This window comes from Mus musculus, chromosome 7 (assembly GCF_000001635.26).
Source record: "Mus musculus strain C57BL/6J chromosome 7, GRCm38.p6 C57BL/6J".
Taxonomy (NCBI): Eukaryota; Metazoa; Chordata; class Mammalia; order Rodentia; family Muridae; genus Mus; species Mus musculus.
In genome coordinates, this window is record NC_000073.6 from 141,633,411 (window position 1) to 141,654,759 (window position 21,349).

General features: G+C 52.9%; 1 protein-coding gene across 2 annotated transcripts in view; it reads right to left on the reverse strand.

The window, feature by feature from the left end:
* Positions 1 to 48: 48 nt before the first annotated feature.
* Positions 49 to 21,349, reverse strand: part of Muc6 (mucin 6, gastric) — a gene marked incomplete in the record, with an annotated part of 21,935 nt that continues 634 nt past the window's right edge. The window contains 34 exon segments of one of the 2 annotated variants that reach the window (NM_001368953.2): positions 49 to 816; positions 1,030 to 1,132; positions 2,873 to 5,093; positions 5,097 to 5,480; positions 5,481 to 7,009; positions 7,963 to 8,178; positions 8,720 to 8,899; positions 9,296 to 9,331; positions 9,836 to 9,898; positions 10,800 to 10,943; positions 11,165 to 11,321; positions 11,988 to 12,227; positions 12,338 to 12,523; positions 13,040 to 13,150; positions 13,236 to 13,377; positions 13,532 to 13,683; positions 14,106 to 14,215; positions 14,318 to 14,370; positions 14,456 to 14,705; positions 14,943 to 15,075; positions 15,172 to 15,266; positions 15,355 to 15,516; positions 15,766 to 15,903; positions 15,999 to 16,071; positions 16,177 to 16,281; positions 16,350 to 16,488; positions 16,585 to 16,705; positions 17,025 to 17,147; positions 17,279 to 17,486; positions 17,650 to 17,759; positions 17,841 to 17,931; positions 18,252 to 18,378; positions 18,445 to 18,688; positions 18,846 to 18,899. In NM_001368953.2, the coding sequence (NP_001355882.2) occupies positions 639 to 816; positions 1,030 to 1,132; positions 2,873 to 5,093; positions 5,097 to 5,480; positions 5,481 to 7,009; positions 7,963 to 8,178; positions 8,720 to 8,899; positions 9,296 to 9,331; positions 9,836 to 9,898; positions 10,800 to 10,943; positions 11,165 to 11,321; positions 11,988 to 12,227; positions 12,338 to 12,523; positions 13,040 to 13,150; positions 13,236 to 13,377; positions 13,532 to 13,683; positions 14,106 to 14,215; positions 14,318 to 14,370; positions 14,456 to 14,705; positions 14,943 to 15,075; positions 15,172 to 15,266; positions 15,355 to 15,516; positions 15,766 to 15,903; positions 15,999 to 16,071; positions 16,177 to 16,281; positions 16,350 to 16,488; positions 16,585 to 16,705; positions 17,025 to 17,147; positions 17,279 to 17,486; positions 17,650 to 17,759; positions 17,841 to 17,931; positions 18,252 to 18,378; positions 18,445 to 18,688; positions 18,846 to 18,899 (8,378 nt within the window). 2 annotated transcript variants of the gene reach the window in all.

Sequence of the window (21,349 nt, forward strand, 5' to 3'; positions counted from 1 at the left end):
CATGCTCCAGATTCTGGAAGACTGCAGCAGTATGAACACACCAAGTTCTGCCTTGAAAAGAACCAGTTTTATTTGCAATCTGCTCATTGTTGGGTGACAGCCTCCTGTCCAGTGAATACCAATGCCTTTTTTTCCCTCCTGTGTCTGAGGAGACCTTTCCTTGTGTCTCTGCAGTGCTTACCTTGCTGCTTGTGTCCCTGTCCGTCCGTCGCCCCCCCCCCCCCCCCCCCGCACGCCCCCCAGGGCTCATGCCCCTGCATCTTCCTCCTGCTATTCTCCACACCTCCCCATGTGCCCTGCCCAGTCTTAGCATCTGCTTCTGTGTTCTGCTCTCCTGGGTGATGTAGCCCAAGGCTGGGAGGTGCTGTGCAGGTAGACAGAAGATCCCCGGTGCATCCAGATGGAAGGGATGTCAGTTTATTTCCACCAAAGACCTGTTGTGCTTGCTCAGGTTGTGCAGGAGATAGTGGTGGGGTGCCCTGCACTGACAGCTCTTTCTCTGCAGCTGGCTCAGGGTGAAACACGGGTGATGTCTTTTTGAGGCCATGCCCATGGCCAGTAAAGGGATTGCGAGTTACAGGTGTTAGGGCCGTATCGTGAATGGCATTTTCTGGTACCCAGAAACCAGTTGCTGCTGTTCAGTTCTTGCACTGCAGGGGGCTGCATACACAGCTGCTGAACACTTGGAGGGTGAGTGTGAGCTGCTGCCCTGGCGCATCGGGATCTGGGCAGGGCAGTGAGAGTTGCTTCTTGTAGGTACTCAGGGGCTGACAGCAGCCACAGCTGGACTCCAACTGCAGGGTGTCCTTATTGAAACTGCCAAGAAGCAGAGACCAGCAAGGTCAGGAATCCACCCCCTACCCCCAAGGCCCGGCCCCCTGAACCAGCACCTGCTCATGGGCAAGGCAAGTGTGGCCAGAGTGACCTGCCTAGACCTGTCAGTCAGAGCAGGCATGGGAAACATTGAGAGCCCAGCTCCTATGAGGCTTCTGGCCGCAGCAGAAAGGAGGGTGTTTGCCAGCAACTCACCTGACAGAGGAGGCGCAGAAACCCTGGCAACGAGTTAGAGTCACATTGGCCACACAGCCCTGGTAAGTAATCTGGTGCTCTTCCTCCTGTAAGCTGCAGGTCCCTGAGGATGGAGGCCCAAGAACAGGTCTCAGTCACTTCCTAGTCCCCATCTGACTTGTCCTATGTAGCTCCTTATCCATCCAGTATTCAAAGCCTTCTTAAAGGCTCTGTCACTGAGTCAGCCCCCTATAGTCCCCAGTAAAGGTGTCTTAGGCCTGTTGGATGGAGGACATACTAAGAGCCAAGGAGGGTATCACAGGAGACTGTCCATATCCCTCACAAGAGAACATAGAGTATCGGAGAAGCAGAATTGTGCCACCTGGGGTAAGAGGCACAGCAGAGAAGGCCACTTCCTCTGGGCCTCTAGAAAGGTTTCAGAGGCCACGACACTGGACAGCAAATGGTAGTGATGCTTCAGCAAGCAGGCTGTACTGTTGACCTTAGGCTCTGCAGTGTGGTCAGGGTGAGATGGTACACACCTATAATCAGCCCGCCCTCAGGAGACATGCAGGAAGACCAGGAGTCAGGAAGAGCCTGGGTTGATACCGTCCACGTGGAACTTGGGTTGAGTAAGATGGGTCAACAGGTAAAGGGGCTTGCCACCAAACCTAATGACCTTTTCATCTCTAGAACTCACATGCAAGTTGTATGCACAACACATACATTAAGTTAAAAATGGTTTGTGAGCCAGGCATGGTGCATACAGCTTTTATCCCCTGGGAGGCAGAGGTAGGTGAGTTGCTTGTGAGTTCAAGGGCAGCCTAGTCTACAAAGCAAGTTCCAGGACAGAAACCCTGTCTTGAGAAACAATTACAAAATCAAAATAAAACAAAAAAAAAAAAAGGATATGTGGGTGACAGATGTGCCCATGTATCTTCTCTCCTGTGTCCAAGTTTATTCCTGGCCTGCTTCTCTAAGGGGTTTTTGGTGGAAGGTTTGGTGATTTCTTCCTATCCTGTAACACTACTTTCTCTCCTTACTTCTTGAGACTATTTTCTCAGTAAACAGCCTGAACTTAAAGTAACAAGACGTAACCAAAAACAGAACTGATTGCTGGCTTTGTGAAGACTTCCTGTATGAGGGAGGCCTAGAGCTTGTGTGGGGAGCCTGGTCCCAAGTTATGTGCTTTGAGGGTGTCCTCAGAGTACATGTTGAATTCATGTCACTGTGCAGGGGATAACTGTCCTGTAGGGAGCCCTGGTTAGAGTTGGGTAGGAGAGCTTATGGAAACCATGGGCAACAAGTGTCCATACTAACTTCCATGCCTGGCCTGGCCTCCACCTCACCCATTCACCCCCACCCCCACCCCCACCCTGCCTCTTGCACACATCATCTGAGATGAACTGTATGCCTGGAGTAGGCGATCATTTCCTTTAGTACTGAGGTAGTTTGAGTGCCTACACTCAAAGACCCAGCTAGACCTCAGATGCAAGCTTTTCAACAGGTGTGGAGGGCTGCTTAGAGATGTTAGGGCCAAGGTAAGTCAAGACCACAGCAGGCATATGGGGCACAAGTGAATCCCTTACAGGAAGCAGTAGAGGGCCAGGAAAGTCAAACGGACTTTTAAGTCTCTAATTCAGCTAGACTAGGTGAACAGAGTAGTACTCCTGAGAGGTGAAGAGAAAGAAGCTTGCACTTAGGCCCAAAAACACCAAAAAGAAGCTCTAGGGCCTGCACAGGCACTGTGGGACCATGGGAGGGAAGAACTACACAGCAGAGCTGCTGTGTAAAATCCTGGGGAGTAAACAAATGGGACATAAGGAGGCTAGGGACCAAGGACCCAGCCTGTCACATTACTTACCAGGATGCGAGGGTGGCGAGGAGACCGAGGAGTCTGGATTGGAGGATGATACTGGGGTAGAAGGTGAGGAGCTTCCAGTGGGAGAAGTGCTGCGGCTCAGGAAGGCAGATGTGGGCAGTGGGCTACTACCTGGAGGCCTAGTGGTATGGTTGATGTCTGGGGAGCCTGAACTTGGCAGGTTTGTCATGCCCATGGTTGAAGACAGTAGCCCTGATGTAGCAGCTTGGGTAGTGAGGGAGGTAAGATGGGCGGTGGTAGACTTCGAGGAGAATGAAGAAAATGTGGGCACGTGAGATGTAGTCTTGGAAGTGGAGAGAAGGCCAGTGCTGGAGGTTGGCCTACTCGATGGGGTGGGAGTCATGTGGATGGTAGGGAGAGCAGAGGAAATAACAGTTGAGGCAGCAGTTGGAGACACAAAGGTAGGGGCAGATGAAGGAGGTGATGCTGTGGGTGTAGTAAGCAGTGGGGAATGGGACACTGAGCTGGGAGTGGGTGTGTACTGCAGAGTTGAAGCAGATCTTGAAGCAGGTGTGAGAGTGGATGTCATGGAGGAAGGCAAGGAAAGGTGGGAAGTAGATGTTCTGGTTGTGGGAAAAGAGCTGTGAGCTTGGGTAGTGGCACTGGTTGTGTTAATGTCGGATACTGGTGTTTGTGGAGTCCCAGTGCCTTTGATTGTAGTTGGAAGACTAGTGCTCAGTGGTCTAGATGTGGAAGCTGATGAGACTGAATGTGGATTGGTTGGGGTGTTAAATATCTCAGTACTTGACATAACAGAAGTTGAAAATGGTGGAAATAATGTGGCCATAGAAGTCTGAAGGCTGGATGGTGTTGGGAAGGTAATCGTGGTCTTCATCGGTGTTCGAAACGGGGTGCCTGAGATGCCTGTTGTCCTAGAGATGGCAGCAGTGGATATAGGGTGTGTGCTGTGTGGAGTCTGAGGACTGCTAGTTGTGCCTGAGGTGGTGTGGACCGGTGGAGTACCAGTTACACCCATGGTGGACTTGATTGAAGTGATTACAGGACCTGCTGTGGATTGATGGACTGTCGTGGAGGAAGGGTGAGAAAGGTAGGAAGTAGAGGTTCTCTCTGTGGAGAAAGAGCCTTGAGCTTCAGTTGTGGCACTGGTTGAGTGAGTGACAGGTGTGGATGTATTTGGAGGTGTTGTCACTTCTATTGTGGTTTGAAGTATAGTGCTCACTGGCCTAGACATGGAAACTGAGGAGACTGTGTGTGGGTTAGTTGAGGTGATGTGTATCTCGTCAGTTGGTGACACAGAGGAAGTTGAGAATGGTGGCAGTGATGTGACTAAAGAGGTCTGAGGAGCTGATGGTGTTGGGAAGGTGGTGGTGGACTGCTCAGATGTTCTGAATTGAGGAGCTGTGCTAAGTGTGGTGCTGGAGGAAGCCGCTGTGGGTAGAGAGTGTGTGGTGTGTGGAGTATGGGCGATGCTAGATGTGCCTGAGGGGGTGTGGACCACTGGGGTACCAGTTAGACCCACAGTGGTCATAGGTGAGTTGGTAGTAGCTGGAATTGGTGTTGGTTGTGTGGGAGTCACAGTGGAAGATTGCGAGAGATGGGGTGTAGAGGTCCTGTCTGTGGAGAACGAGCTTTTGGTTTGTGTGGCAGCAGTGGTTGTATATGTGACAGGTACTGATGTATGAGGTGGTCTTGTGCCTTCCAGGGTGGTTGGAAGGACAGTCATCAGTGGCATGGAGGTAGAGGCCGCTGATAGGGAATGTGGGCTGGTGGGGGTGTTAAGTCCCTCAGTAGTTGGTGTCACAGATAAGGTTGAAAATAATGGGAGATGGGTGGACAGTGAGCTCTGAGGACCTGAATGGGTTGGGAAGTTGGTGGTGGTGTGCACGGATGTTCCTGAGGGGAGACCTGTGGTGTGTACTGTCCCAGACACAGCCACAGTGGTTGAAGGGTGTGTGGTGCGTGGAGTCTGAGGACTGCTAGTTGTTCCTGAGGTGGTGTGGACCACAGGTGTGCCAGTTGAACTCATGGTTGGCTTAATTGAGTTGGCACTAACTGCAGTTGGTGTAGATTGATGGGCAGTGACTGCAGAAGTTTCTGAGAGGTGTGGGGCTGAGGTGGAGGTGGATGTCCTGTCTGTGGAGAATGAGGTTTTGGTTTGAGTGATGGCACTGGTTGTATAAATGACAGGTACGGATGTATGAGGAGACCCAGTTTTTCCTATGGTGGTTGGAAGAATGTTTCCCGTGGTTGTGGAGGTAGAGGCTGATGAAAGTGTGTGTTGGGGTGTTGGGGTGATAATTACCTCAGAAGTTGGTGTCACAGAGGAGGTTGAAGAAAAGGGAAGGTGTGTGGCCAACGAGGTCTGAGGAGCTGATGGTGTAGGGGAGGCAATGGTGGTCTGCACAGATGTTTCCAAGGAGACACCTGTGGTATGTGTTGTGTTGGAGACAGCAACAGTGGAGAAAGGGTGTGTGGTGCGTGGAGTCTGAGGACTGCTAGTTGTGCCTGAGGTGGTGTGGACCGGAGGAGTACCAGTTAGACCCCCAGTGGTCATAAGTGAGTTGGTAGTAGCTGGAATTGGTGTTGATTGTGTGGGAGTCACTGTGGAAGGTTGCGAGAGATGGGGTGCAGAGGTCCTGTCTGTGGAGAACGAGCTTTTGGTTTGTGTGGCAGCAGTGGTTGTATACGTGACAGGTACTGATGTATGAGGTGGTCTTGTGCCTTCCAGGGTGGTTGGAAGGACAGTCATCAGTGGCATGGAGGTAGAGGCCACTGATAGGGAGTGTGGGCTGGTTGGGGTGTTAAGTCCCTCAGTGGTTGGTGTCACAGATAAGGTTGAAAATAATGGGAGATGGGTGGACAGTGAGCTCTGAGGACCTGAATGGGTTGGGAAGTTGGTGGTGGTGTGCACGGATGTTCCTGAGGGGAGACCTGTGGTGTGTACTGTCCCAGACACAGCCACAGTGGTTGAAGGGTGTGTGGTGCGTGGAGTCTGAGGACTGCTAGTTGTTCCTGAGGTGGTGTGGACCACAGGTGTGCCAGTTGAACTCATGGTTGGCTTAATTGAGTTGGCACTAACTGCAGTTGGTGTAGATTGATGGGCAGTCACTGCAGAAGTTTCTGAGAGGTGTGGGGCTGAGGTGGGGGTGGATGTCCTGTCTGTGGAGAATGAGGTTTTGGTTTGAGTGATGGCACTGGTTGTATAAATGACAGGTACGGATGTATGAGGAGACCCAGTTTGTCCTATGGTGGTTGGAAGAATGTTTCCCGTGGTTGTGGAGGTAGAGGCTGATGAAAGTGTGTGTTGGGGTGTTGGGGTGATAATTACCTCAGAAGTTGGTGTCACAGAGGAGGTTGAAGAAAAGGGAAGGTGTGTGGCCAACGAGGTCTGAGGAGCTGATGGTGTAGGGGAGGCAATGGTGGTCTGCACAGATGTTTCCAAGGAGACACCTGTGGTATGTTTTGTGTTGGAGACAGCAACAGTGGAGAAAGGGTGTGTGGTGCGTGGAGTCTGAGGACTGCTAGTTGTGCCTGAGGTGGTGTGGACCGGTGGAGTACCAGTTAGACCCATGGTGGACTTGGTTGAAGTGGTTACAGTTGGAAGTGATCTAGACTGATGAGCAGTCATGGTGGAAGGCTGAGAATGTTGGGAAGTATATGTTTTGTCTGTGGAGAAAGAGCTTTGAGCTTGAGTGATGGAGCTAGTTATAGAAGTGATAAGAGGTGCTGTGTGTTGTGGCGTTGTGGCCTCCAATGTAGTTTTAGGATGAATGCTGCTAAATATTGTTTGTGGAGAAGCTGATGAGACCATTTGTGAGCTTGTTGGCGTCTTCAGTATTTCTGAAGTTAATGCCGTGGAGGAGCTTGACAGTCCTGGGTGTGGTGTGACTAAAGATGTCTGAGGAGCTGATAGTGTAGGGAAGTTGATGGTTGTTTGCACAGATGTTCCCAAAGGGGGACCTGTGCTGTGTGTGATGCTGGAGACCACTTGTGTGGGTGGAGTGTATGTGATGTGTGTTGCATGGGAACTGCTAGGTGTGCCTGAGGATGTGTGGACCCCAGGGGTATCACTCACTCCGTTGGTGGGCCATTTGGATATTGTAGTGAGGTGGAACGATGTGGACTGATGCTGCGTCGTGTAGGATGCTGAGGTTTTACCTGTGGAGAACAAGTTTTGGGTTTTAGTTATGTCGTTGGTTGTATAAGTACTCGGCGCTAATGTCTGTGTTATTTCTGCTTCCTGGACAGTAGTGGTTTGAAACATGGTAGTAGATTGGTTTGTTATAGAAGGTGATGGAACCCTGTGTGTAGTCGTCTGGGTCACGGGAATCTTAGATGTCGGTGTCCCTTCTGATATAGAAAAGGTTGGGTTTACAGATGCTAGTGAGCTGTGAGTGCTTGGAAAAGTGGTTGTTGTCTGGGTAGATGTTTCTGAAGGAACATTTGTAGAGTGTTTTGTATTGGGGAAAGAAATGGTGGGTAGAGAGTGGGTGCTCCCCGTCACGAGTGGAGGATTGGTTTGAGATGCTGTGTTTTGGGTCCAAGTACTTGTATTAGGTGGTGAGAAACTACTGCTTGGCCCTGATTGAGGCGTGGTCAGGGTAGTCTTTCCTGAGAGAGGTAGCTCTGTGGTCTCAGTTGCATGGCTTGTCATGGCTGGATGGTGACTTTCCTGTTGGGCTGATGTCACGTTGGATCATGGCAGTGAATAATGTTTAGTTTAAACTCACAGTCCGTTATATGTGCTGTGCTATGTTCCTGGACTTGCATTTTCTCTCTGCTTGCTAACCATGGTAGATTGATTGCCTGAGAGTTGCCCACTTGCTGAGGCACTTAGTTCTCTTTGGCAAATATTCCTGCAGTTCTACCCTTCCTTCCTGTGCACTTACCTTGACGTAGATCTTTTCTCTTGTACCTGCCTGTCCTATGTCCTGAGATGTGGCTGGGAGCCAGGATGTTTCCCCCTCTTCCTGCTCTCTGTCTGCCCCATTGGTCCCCCTTTTCCCTCATTCCTTAAATATACAGCCCTCCTCCTAATTTGGATGTGCTATACAGAGGGTGGGAGTCAATCGTGGCTTGAGTGCCCTGGCTTCCCACTGGCCTTAACTCACCTTGGCTGGTAGACATCCCAGGCATTAAGGTTAGCAAGGTCACTGTGGTACTCTCTGTTAACTCAGCTGTGGTCTTCGTGGATGAGCTGAGGGAAGATGCTGTGGGCTTGGATGTGGCCTGTGTCACTGGGAGCTCTGTGGGTGTTGACTTCGGTATGGATGTAGGAGGCCAAGGTGATGTCGGAGGTGTGGCAGCCATGGTGGTTTGAGGGTATTCTGCAGAGGGAAGTAGTGGCAGCATCTTTTCCCACCTGCTTCTCCCAGTTGCATGTTCAAGTCCCCTGCTCTTTGCTCCTGCCCTCAGGACACTTATTAGCTCTTCATATTTTGATGAACACCTGTCTTGTCCCTTCCCCAGCCTGCAGGAGTCTGGCTGGCTAGGGTGGGCTCACCTCAGGGCTGTGACACGGGTTCTCAATTCTCTACTCACACGTCAGCTCTTTGGAAGGATGTTGGTCTCTCCTCAGCATTCCTAGCAGCATCTGGGATTGCTTGGTGTGTGAGCAGGGTGGACTGCAGGGTAGAGGCCCAGCAGTTCCCATGTATATTCTATTGGAAGTGTTAGACAGCCTGGAATGGCCACCTTGAGTGACCAGCTTGAGTTGTTAACTAGGTTTTCAGAAAAATCTTCATCCTGCCTTTCATGTACAGTGACTTCTGGGCTGAGACACTGCCTCAGGCCTATCTCAGTGGGAAGGCCATAAGTAGTAACCCTCCATAGCCTAGAGTTCTACTATGCTCCCCACTCCATTTTTACCTCCCGAGGAGACTGTGGATTCCTTGGGGGTGGTCCAGACTGTTAGTTCCTCAGTGGAGGATGGGGCTGAAGGTGGTGGGGTCGGAAGACCTGGCAGGTAGGAGGGGGCCACAGGTGTGTTTGCAGAGGTGGAACTGTGAAACTCAGTGCTGATGGTGGTTTCCGTGGTAGGCTGTGAACCTGTGTAGAGCAAATGTGAGCTCATGGATGGGCAGAATCTGGCTCTAGAGCCCCTCAGGGAGAGACAGATCTGCCTGCTGAGGGGCTAGGCAAAAGGTAGAGGGTGGCTCAGGAACCTATGAAGGCAGCATGGATTCCTGGTAGTCTTACCTGGTGAGGCCCTGCTTCCTGCTCAGTCAAGTGAGTCAAGTGGCCAGAATCAATGGCTGACCAGTAGCTAAGCTTTGTATGTTCTTGACCTTGTGGCCTAGGACTTCATGGTACATTACCCACCCTCCCAGGGCCTGGTAGATGTAGAAGCTGGACTGGTGGGGTGGGGAGGGCTGTCCACTGGAGCTAGGGTGAGCCCTGGGCAAGAAGCCTTCATCCTGTGGTACCAAGTGGGTGAGCAATCACCTGTGGTGGTTGGCGGTAGTGTGGTAGTGGGTGGTGCTGTAAGAGAAGGGCAGGTATTGTCAGGGATAGCCACCTATGAATCTTCTCCCCCGCCTGGCCCACCCCTCTCCTGCCTCTTTCCCTCTCTTCTTTGTCAGCCTAGCAGGGAGAGTAGGGGGCCAGTCAAGGTGCCATGGCCAGGCTGGTATCATGCCAATGTGTAGGGCTGGGTTCCTAAGAAAATTCCCATTGTTTATCCAAGTACCCTGGCTCTTCTATTTAAGCTTATAGTCCTTCATATGTACTGTGCTATGTTCCTGGTGTGGGGCATTCTGCCGTAAGGTTGTGGCTAAGTAGTGGCTGGGCTGGGGAATAGAGCAGAGGCCAAGGGGTCCAACACTGCATTTTTGTTTCTGTGGTATCCTAGGACACTGTTTGAGCCAGTATGTCAGTGCCCTGAGAGAGAGGATCTAGGAAGGAGTTACTAGGGCTGGACAGGCTCCAGACACATGCTATCCAAGGGCCGTGCTAGCTGGTGGTGAGAGCATCTGCTGGACTTACCACAGGGTACACAGGTCCCTTCACTGTGGTCGAAGTACTCATTCTGGGAGCAGTTGTAACAGCCTGGGGTGGAAAAGGGGCAGGCTCAGCACTCCTTTCACACCCACCTGCCCCACCTGCCTGCAGGGGGCACTGCTGTGCTGTGCTCCCTATTCGACCCTCATACTGCCACCTCCCTCCTCCCTCCTCTCACTTCACACCAGCTTCTGAAGTCACCTACTGGGCTCTAGAACTCTGCCCTTTCTATCTTTGCTTTCCTGGCTCCTGGTTCCTATGTCTTAATTGCATTTATTTATCTATTTATTTATTTATTTATTTATTTGGGACATCTCACTAATGTAGCTCTAGCTGACCTGAAACTAATTATGTAGCCCAGACTGGTCTTGAAATGATAAAGATTCACCTGCCTCTGCCTCCTGAGTGCTGGGGCTAAAGTCATGCACCACTGTGACTGGCCTTATTGCTCTTTATAAGATGGAGAGCCCTGTCTCTATCCCAGCTCCTGCCCCCTCCTGTCTTCCCCTCTGCCAGAGACTTTCCAGAGCCTTCCATCTAGCTGTGGGGTTCCCGTTTTAACTTCCAATGTGGTAGGCAGGTCATCTGACAGTTCTCTTAATTCCTTATTTTGGTTTTTAAGGATCTTTCCCAGGCCAGAGAACAGGGCTAGTTTGTGTGAGGCCAGGTCCCCAGTTGAAAATGGGGCCTGGAACTCAGTGCATTCGCTGAGTGTATGAGTGTGTGCGTGGATGAGTGTGCATAGGGGCCGAAGTGTGCTGAGGAATGTGGGTGAATGAACGCAGAAGAGTGGATCTGTGTACCAATGAATGAATGAATGAACGCAATGAATGAATGAATGAACGCATTATGGATCGTTGTCTGCATGAATGGATGGATGGACTGGTGAATGACTGAATGAGTAAAAGCCGCATGCATGGCATAGCATGTGTGTGCCAGTGCCTCATACCTTCTGTGTTGGTGTCCGGGAAGCTTCCCAGGCTGCCAGGGCAGAGACAGGGCTGGTAGTGCCACGTGCAGTTGGACTCCTGAGCATACTGGTATTCATTCTCACCCACCAATGTGTGGGTGTTGTAGAAGTCACAGTAGATGGCTGAGAGGAAGGATGCACATCAGTAGGCATTAAGGCCTCCGTGCCAGTATGAAGGGCTTGGGGTCTCTGGAGGCCTCCTCTTGGGTCTGGGAGGGGAGAGGCTGGGGAATAGCTGGTTACCCAAGGTTGCCCTGCAGGGGTACAGCCTGGTTCCTGCCTGGAGAGGCTTCTGGGGTAATTCCCTAGGTGGAACAGTTTTGGGCATGGGGTGAGACACTCACGGCAGAAGTCTGGGGTTCTCCAGTCCACACACACGCCCTTGTCCAGACAGGCTTTGGCATAGGCAGCCACTGCATCACACAGACACTCGCAGTCCCCGCCCGTGTCACACCCACAGGCGTCACGCACGCAGGCCTCATAGTAGGGCAGGTGGTATACCTGTGGAGTGGAGGGTGCCATGTTGGCATTTGGCTGCTGCGGTGGTGGCAAGGTAAAGTTTAGACTTTGTTGCCTTGGGGCATAGGCTTTGGGTGCAGATACGTATCCTGGTACTCTGAGAGACATCTAGTGTAAGCTACAGTTCTCATTGGCTGCCACTTTCCAATGTCGTTGGTGCTCACTCAACCCTGCTGGGGCAAACCCAGGCTGGGTATCTCTTGCTTGCATGCCTTTCAAGGTCTCTTCTCCCTTCTCCCGCCCCTCAGACATCCCAGATGGCCCCTGGCTATAGGTACTTTGCCCCACATGGAGTAGTCTCCTGTCAGTCTTTCTGAGCACCAAAGATCAGGGGCTATACGAAATGCTCTGAGTTCAAAAAGCTCACCCCTGCCCATGGCTGGTTCACTTACAACTGAATATCTCATTTCTGGGCTGTGTATCCCAGAGTAGCCAGCTGTCTGCCTGGGGTGACACTTTTACTCAATGTCTTATCTGCTATGGTCCTCTGGTGGGCAAAGGTCTGGACACTGCTTATCAGCTCTGGCTTGTGGGTGACCCTGGCCTCAGGTGCTGCGTTCTCCTCACACCTGATAACCTCCTGCCATCCTGGAGCCTCATAGTAGGAGGACTGTGTCTGATGTCCCTGTCTTGGAGGACAGGACCCACCTTGCTGTGGCAGGCAGCAAAGGTCTGGCTGTTGATAATGTTGCATTTACGCTCGGCCCAGGAGCGCCGGAAGGTATTCAAGCTGCAGGGATCCACCGCATAACTTGCATCCCCACACAGCGGGCTTTCCTTCCACGAGTTCACAAACTCCAGTTCATTGGACGCCACATACTTGCTACGTGTTTCGAAGTCATCTTTCATGTTCCCATTGGCGTTGCCACACAAGCCACAGAGGGCATCCTGCTAGAGCATAGTTGCTGGGGAGTCATGCAGGCTTTATGGTGGACCCCTCACCCAGAAACCAGCTGGGACCTGCCTGGGATCTTGGTTTGCTGGCAAGCGTGCGTTACCTGGGTAGCGCGGCGGATCTTGATTGAGACACTCATGTGCTTGTTCCATACGAGTGTCAGGTTGAGCCTTCCAGGGATGTCTATGTCCAGGACAAGATTCAGGGGGCTAGGCTTCACTTTCAGGTGCACCAGGGGCTCTTCCCCGCTGACTGTGTAGTTACTGTCTGCCATCGTGATGAAGAGCCCCTGGAGGGGGGAGGGGTGTCATCCTGCTTTCTTTTCCTGCCCACCCCAGTACCCAGATCAATCGATAACTTGAGTATTTGGAAGGGAGAGGTGTAATCCAACATAATAGATTTCTATCTCTGTGAGGATTAGTTCAAAGCCAGCCTAAAATGCATGATAAACTTGAGACCAGCCCTGCTACATGAGACCCTGTCTCAAAACAACAATGAAAGACATGTGGGAGCCAGCGCTGGATAGAAGGTTCTAGACATGTGGAAACAGATTCGGCTTCCTGGAGAGCAGCTTTCTTTCTGCCCAGGAAATGCTATACAGCCCTGGGAAACTGTTGGAGACAATGTGACCACTAGTCCTGAGTGTGTAACCACCTAGCTGACCACCAATCCTCGGCCACCTCTTCCTGTCGTACAAATGAGGAGGGATGGTGGGAGGGTGTTCAGGTGGAAGCCGGAGAGACCTGGGAGCCGATGATCAAAATACAGCCAGCCCTCTCCCACCCTTGGGGTCACAGCCACTCACACCCAGGGAAATCTTGATGGCTCTGGAGCAGGTGACTCCGGACTTCCCACAGATGACATTCTCTGTCAGGACCTTGAAGGTAGGCTGTGAGCTGTTGGCCCCACAGTCATCCTGCAGGGAAAGGGAGTTGAGGAGAAGCCCTCGTGGCCCCCCCCTCAGGTTTTGTTCAGCCTTTGGCTCTGGGCTCAGTGGTTACCGTGGCCAGCATGTATTCGCAGTCGCCGTCAAACACAAAGCGTTGTCCATCAAAAGTTATGATGTGGCCTTCGCCATAGAGGACACAGGTGGATGGACATTGTGTGCTAAGCTGGCAGGTCCACCTTCCCTGTGAGCAGGTGCTGGGGAGATGGAAGTAAGGAGCCGTTAGAGGGAGACGGACTGGGCTGTGATCCTAGGATTCCCCACTTCTGGGAGTCCTACTCTGGGACAACTTCCTTTTGGGCATCTTTGCCTGCCCAGATAGCCCTAGGGGTCTTGGTGTTCATGACCTACCATGTCTTACAGTCTGTGTGGAGCTCAAAACCACCAGGGTAGGACACCCCTGCATAGTCACATGGGCATTCCTCTGCAGGCACACACTGCCCGTCGCTGTTCTCATAGAGCCCCTTAGGACAGACGCAGCCGGACTCACACTTGGTGGGTACCTGGTGGGGAGGCAGTGTTTGTAGCTCCTCAGCACTCCACTATCACAGCTCCAGCCCCCTTGAGACTACCCGTGCCTTTTCTTTTGTTCAGTCTTCTCTAAGGTCTCTGTGGGTAGCTGAGTTTTACTCCTAGAGAAGCCACCCTTCCCGTAATGTTTCCAGTGTGTTGGGGGTGGGGAGGCCACATGCACAGGGACATGTGGCTGTAGTTCCCAGCTTGGGAGCCAGTCCATGTCCTCAAAGAATCCCACAGACAAAAACCCTGTCCTCCAACTGCCTAGCTACCAATCAGCTCCTGACTCAACCCCCAGTACTAGCTATTGAGACAGAGATATAACTAGAGGGACACTAGTTGCAGCATGGTCCTGCCCTGCCCTGGCTCCTGGAGACTTGTAGAAACCCTCTCCCATCCTGCTTCTTACACAGTCAATGCCCGTGGCCAGCATCTGGCACGTGGGGGCACATGCAGCTCCGAACTTGTCCTCTGACGACTGGCTGCAGGACTGGAAGGTCTTGGGCTCTGGGCAGGATGCTACAGGGAGGAAGAAGACAGGTCAGGTGGACTGGGGGCCACAGGGGGGGTTGCAGGGCCTTCTCTACAGGGCCTTATGGCCATTCCCTGCTATGCACTTACCAAAGAACATCTCCGCTTGCCGTGGACAGCTCAGGCGCCCATTGATGCAGTGACTATAAGAAAGGGACAGGGACACATGAGCGTACAGGTGTGCAGGCCCTTCCCTCACCAGGCCTTGCCCAGCCCTTCCCTCCATACCATATGACCCCGTTGATCATGGTTGACTGATCAGCTTGGACAAACTTGTAGTCGTCCAGCAGACAGGGGCACTGGGCCTTGTGCACACATTCTGCCTTGTGGTTCAAGTAGGTGCCCTCAGGACAGTTGCAGCCATCCACTGGCACAGGACTCACGTGACACTCCGTCTCACGGTCCGACAGAGACAGGCAGGTACGATCACAGGCCTGGCTATCATAGCTGAACGTGCGGTTGCCGGTGCAAGGCACAGCTGTGGGAATGTAGGGGTCAGATCCTCGGGACAGGAAGCTGTGGGGGGGGGGGAGGGTCTGGGGCTTGGGGATGTGGTGACTAGCAGGCAGAGGAATGGCTAAGCAGAGGTTAAGGCCCCCTAAGACCCCTCAAGCTGACCATGGGAGCCTTGTTGTGGTCTAGGCTCACATCACTCCTAAGCCCTCAACCCTGCCTCTTCTGACCCTTCACCCCTCCCACCACAGTCAGCACTCACTGCAGTTGTCCACACTGTTCCTCCAGCCCCAGAGCAGGATGCCACGGGCAGAGCAGGCATGGGCATAGGCCCCCAGTGCAGAACAGATGTGAGGGAAGGTCTCCTCGTAGTTGCAGGCCTGGTACACGCATCTCTGTGGGAAGTGGGGGGGGGGGCACTCAGGTGTCTAGGGCTGCATCTGCTGCCACCATCTCCCCTCATCTCCTCTTCAGATGCCCACTGGACCCACCTTGTAGAAGGGCTGGGGGTTCACCACACTGTGGCACTTCTCAAACACACTGCCCTTCTTCAGGAGCATGGAACAGTGGGTCTCTGCACACACCTCTGGAGAGAACAGGTGTAGCTGTGGGTGTCCTGTTCCCATCCCAATGAGTTTAGGTGTCTGAAAGTGTAGGGGACTCAGGGAACTCACTGTTGAGCTGGCTCATGGAGCAGGGGTCCATCTCACGCTCTAGGGCAGCTGGACAGTTCCCAGCACGCCAAGAGTCCACAAAGAGTGAGGCAGTGCCTTCATCAATACCCATGCTGGTTGTGAAATCGTCTGTTGTGTCTCCGTTGAAATTGCCGCAGAGCCCTGTGTGGGTGCGATTTGTGAGCAACTGAATCCTGGCCCTCCCCTCCAGTTCTCCATATACCCAAAAGCTCTCCCCTCTCCAGCTGTGCCCCTTTGATTAATTATCACCGGCCTTATATGGTTGGAACTACAGTTTTCCTGGATGTGGAGAGTCAGTATAAGGCACTCGTGGGTCCCCTCTGCATCTAGCTGCAGCAGAGAGGAGACAGCCAGGCTGACTCTGGGAGTGACCAGCAGGACAGTACTCACCTCTGGTCTGGCCTTTGAACTGGGGCCCGACTGTAATGTACACCTGGAAGACAGGCTGCATCTGGAACACAAGTTCCAGCCCGAAGGTGGTAGCCATCTGGAGGTGGGTGGATGTCTGCCTGAAGATGGTGATGTTGTCTGCAAGATTTCAGGGCTAAGAAGGCTGTCCCTGCTGCCATGCCCCAAAGATGTGGTAACACAGGGTTCCCAGTGCTGGCCCCAGAAGGACTTACGTGTCTTGTATGGCAGCAATTTGGTGTCCCCGTTGTTGGTGATCACTTCATCTTCTGAGATGACAATTTTGTCCTGGAGGGACAGAGTGGCAATAGGAGATAAGAGAAGCAGGAGTCAGATGCTGGCCTGCAGGCAGTGGGGCATAGCGCTTGCTTGACTCAGGGCAGGTAGCCTTACCTTCTTGGACAGATACATGATGGCCACTAGGGAGGTCTCTGAGTGCGAGTAACCCGACTTGTCATACACAGCCATGAGGGTGCCTTCATTGGGGAGCTGTGGGCTCTGGGAAGGTGAATAGGTCAGGCATGGCTGGATTGCTCCCTTTCCCCCAGCCCTAGGGTTCCCCCTACCTGGAGAAGAGTATAGGTGCAGGTGCCGTGGAAGCGGTAGGGTCTGGCGTCGAATGTGGTGACAAAGGAGCCACCTTCTAGGGAGCAGTGGCCAGGACACGGCTGCTTTGTGCATGTCCAGCGGCCCATGGTACACTGGCTGCAGGTGGACATTGGGGTAGGGTATTGTGAAGGCCAAGGTAAACAGCATCCCTCCCTGGGTTGCACGCCAGCAGAACTTGTTTTCTATACTCACCAGGTTTGACAGGCTGTCTTTGTGATCTCCCCGGGGCCATAAACCATACCATTGAGCATGCAGGGGCACTGGTTGACTGGCACACAGGACTGGTTTCCGGATATATCATCAAGCAGTGTACCTAAAGGCATGGGCTCAGGTGGGATGGCTGTTCCTTAAGCAGCCTGTCACTGTGGGGCACTCCTCAGCTGGCCGAGGGCTGTTCATCTGTCCCAGGCTCTGCCCCTCCTTCATCCCTGCCAGCCTTGGGGAAGGTGCCTTGAACAACTCAAAGCCCACCTCTATTCCCCACTGCTCACTCTGCATGGAGTCCTGGGTTTACTGGAAGTTTTGGGATGGATAGGTAACACCTGGACCTGGGACTCAGATATAGGGTGTCTAGGCTAAGCTGGAACAGGGTATGAGTTTTGGGAAAAGTGGGTGATGGTATATATCCTCACCGTGGGGGCAGAAGCAGCCGAAGGTGCAGGGGCTGGAGCAGCTGTGCTGTGGGTTGGAGCAAGTCTTGATGCAGACCTCACCGCACTCCTGGTACACTTGGTTGGCTGGGCACTGGCTCATGGCTGCAGGCAGCAGGCAAGGGATCTGGTAAGCCGATCCTGCCTGCTTTCCTGAGTTCCTACTTTTTTTGTGTGTGTGCTTAGCTTCTCCCCTTCTCAAAACTGCTTTCTCTTTCACCCTGCCTGGAACTCACGGCAGAGTGCGGGAGTCCTCCAGTTTCGGACAGGCTGGCCAGTCATGCTGCATCGCCGGGAGTACTCAGATAGTGTGGCACAGCTGCAGTTTGGCTGGCCTGGTCGGGCACAGGCGGCCATGTCTGCCTGGCAGCTCAACATCAGTGTCTCCTTTGGTACGTCACACCCAGGGGACACCAGGGTCAGTAGCTGGTTGCAGATCTGGGCCTGAATAGAGAACCACTCAAGGTCATATGGGCGAGGTCACGTCTTGTATCATACCCAGGGCTTGGGAGGCCAGATGTGGGGGTGGCATTGTCTCCAGAGACCCTTATGCAGCCCCTGTGTGTCTGCCACATTCTGGCCCTGGGTTATGGGCCACCTCACATACATATCTGGTCTTCAGGATGATGGTGCTGGGGATGGCTTCATGGGCACAGATCTCGTTGGGATCATCTAGCTTCTGGAGTGTAGCATACTTATGGGCTTCCAAAAGTTTGCCTGGGGGCATAGGACAGAGATCAGCATGTGGAACTGACTAGAAAGGGACCTGGGGCTTGACCATCCACCCTCTCAGCTTACCGTCCTCACTCAGAAATTCATTGTCTATCTTTCCATCGAAGTTCCCACACAGTCCACATAGCTTGCCCATGTACTTCGTCTCTACCTGGACCTGTGGGGTGGTACTGTTGGTCTCCGTGGGAATGCATAAGGAGCTCCCCGCCCAGGCTGGAGACCCCTTAGACTCTTGCTTCAATGTTCCAGGCGTTCCCACCTCATCACCACCCTGCCCTTCCTGGGGGTGGGGTGGGTGTTTTTTTTTTCCTGGCTGGATTCTCTTCCTTTTCAAATGGGGAAACTGAGCTGCTATCTAAGCTGAGGTCCTCTTGGGTTGCTGGCCAGCAGTCAGTGCTGTCCTGCTAGTCAGAGCTCCTGGGACTCACTCTGAGGAGGCCCCTTCCCGAGTGCTGTTTGTCAGCTCATGGATCTCACCGTAAGATGGGCGTCTGGACCCCACGTGATGACCAACTCTAGCTCCAGCTGCTTGGCCACCAGCTGCACGCTCTGGCCGTATGGTGTGATCTGGAGGCCATTGCTGGTGTAGGGCAGGCTAACAACCCTATGGGTAAGACAAGTTAGTAGCTGTCCCTTCTGTCCCCCACCCTGGTTGCCACACCCAGCTTACCCAATGTCCCTGACAGAGATGGTTTCCTTGTTCACAGTAACCACAGAAGCCCCCAGTTCCATGATGATCCGGGAGATATTCCCCTCCATATCTCTCCGCAGCTGGATGCTAAAGGTGGCGGGCACGTCATCCCCACAGGTGGCCGTAAAGATATAATTGCACATCCCTTGGAAATTATACTCATGGCCGTCAAAGGTGGAAAAGTGGCCAGCTCCCCATGTGGAGCACCAACCCTTTTCTGGGGCTGAAAAAAAAAAAAAGATACACACTCAGTCCCATTTCCTATGTCCAGGTAGGGCATGACTGGGGCAGCCTGGTCTAGAAGCTGTGGCCCTAGATAGCCCCAATCCCACACGCCCACCCAGCTCTGGCCTGGGCACTGCTGTCCCTCTAGGCCTTACAGGATTGCAGGTTATCCTCAGTGTCGGAGTCTGTGACATCTCCAGTCCAGGCACCTGGAAGGTAGGAAGCTACAACTCAGCATCCACCCCCCACCCCCGCACAGTTTCTAGAGACACCCTAATCAGGGCAGGGCCAGGCCCAGAGGTCACAGCTCCCGAATACCCATCCCCCCGCTCGTGCCTTTGATGAGAACTCTTGGCTGAAGCCCGAGCTGTAGCTTTTATTGTGGATCTTTCTTGTGGAAACCCAAAACTACAGCAACCCCAGGGCCTGCATGGTGTGAGTGTGTGTGGTGTGTGTGTGTGTGTGTGTGTGGTGTGTGTGTGTGTGTGTGTGTGTGTGTGTGTGTGTGTGGTGTGAGTGTATGTGGTATGTGTGTGTGTGTGTGTGTGTGTGTGTGTGGTGTGTGTGTGTGTGTGGTGTGTGAGTGTGTATGTGTGGTGTGTGAGTGTGTGTGGTATGTGTGTGTGTGTGTGTGTGTGTGGTGTGTGTGTGTGTGTGTGTGTGTGTGGTGTGTGAGTGTGTGTGTGTGGTGTGTGTATGGGTGTGTGGTGTGTGGGTGTGTGATGTGTTGTGTGTGTGGTGTGTGTGTGTGTGTGTGTGTGTGGTGTGTGAGTGTGTGTGTGTGGTGTGTGTATGGGTGTGTGGTGTGTGGGTGTGTGATGTGTTGTGTGTGTGTGTGTGTGTGTGTGTGGTGTGGTGTGTATGTGTGTGGTGTGCGGTGTGTGTGTGTGTGGTGTGTGTGTGTGTGTGGTATGTGTGTGTGTGTGTGTGGTGTATGTGTGTGTGTGTGTGGTGTGTGTGGTGTGTGTATGGGTGTGTGGTGTGTGGGTGTGTGATGTGTTGTGTGTGTGTGTGTGTGTGTGTGTGGTGTGGTGTGTATGTGTGTGGTGTGCGGTGTGTGTGTGTGTGGTGTGTGTGTGTGTGTGGTATGTGTGTGTGTGTGTGTGGTGTATGTGTGTGTGTGTGTGGTGTGTGTGGTGTGTGTATGGGTGTGTGGTGTGTGGGTGTGTGATGTGTTGTGTGTGTGTGTGTGTGGTGTGGTGTGTATGTGTGTGGTGTGTGTGGTGTGTGTGGTGTGTGTGTGTGTGTGTGTGTGTGTGTTTTGAGGTGTGGCAGCTCCCTCCTTCCTGCAAACGGGACCACCGGGCCTCTGGTACTCTGGTTAACCGGGATGCAGTTGCTGATGGTTCTCATCTGTCTTTGGAAGTTTCAGCTTCCAGGGACTTAGGCTGGCAAAGGAGGTAGTGTCTAGATCTGCATGGTTGGGACTGTTATCTCAACCTGTTCCACCCCACTGTTATCTCTGATGGATTTTGTTCACTGAGCCCCAGCCTGGCGCATGCCCACACATCACCTTTCCCTCCTCAGGACCCAACAGGCAGTGGAAATGGAAGATCTAAAGTAAGGCCTAGGGGAGTCAGTAGCATCTACCCCTGTCCAACAGTACTTATAGGTGTGGAGAATGGGTCTGGCTCCCTGAGTAACACCCTCTGTAGCTCAGATTTCTCTAGCTTCCAGACAGGACAGGCACACTGGGGGCCACCCCACTCTATGTGGTATGAATGGCACAGGCTCAGCTCCTGGCTCTCTTGATTCAGACCTGGGTCTGTCTCTATTCCTCACTCTTTTGTCTATTGTGCTCCTGAGGGGCTCCTGTTCCATGTGAGCAACTCCCTCTCCTGACAAGTCTTCCCTCTCCTCGACCTAGACTAACTGAGTCTGGGCTGTTTCTCTGAGCTGGCCTCTAACTGGAGAGCCTTTTGAAGATATCCAGGAGACTAACAGCATCACTGCCCCTCCTATTGGAACCACCTGCATCTCAGCTGTTGCTGCTTGGACTTGTTTGGAGGTCTCTCCTGTCCCTAGTTAATACCCACTGCCTCAGGCATCTCCATCTCCTTCCCAGCTTCTGTGACCTCAGGCCCGGCCTGGCCTTTCTGACCTCATACTCTTCCATCTCTGCCCTCCTGCTGGGCTTCACAGAGGCGATGGCTCAAACACTGTTATAGAAGCAGCTCTGTCTCTCCAGCTTCCTGTAGCCCAACACAGTTACCCAGACCTCAGCCTTCGTCCCCTCTAGGCCTTTCCCATTAGGCCCTCCTGTGGCTTATTCTCTTATCCCTGGCTATGGGCCCAAGGGACCTGGTTCCAGTCACCTCCTCCTTCTCTTCCTGCCAGGCAGGCTAAATAAGGGGCAAGACAGGGTCCCAGGTGACCTTGTAGGACCTATAGGCATTGCTTTATGATTTTCAGAGCTACCTTTGGGGTGGACAGCTGGCCCTATCTAGTAGGGAGGAGATGGCTGGAAAGAGGAGCAGAGCAGCCTGGTGGGAGGAGCATCATGCTATTTTAAGTCTGAGACATACCTAGCACCCTTGCCCAATGGCTGGGTATACTCTGAGGGTGGTCTCTGTATGGCCTATCCACCTCAGGAGAGGTCCCTGATAGCTCTGATTGGCAAACAGAGCTGTGGGCTGCAGTGGCACAAGATGCTTTCCCA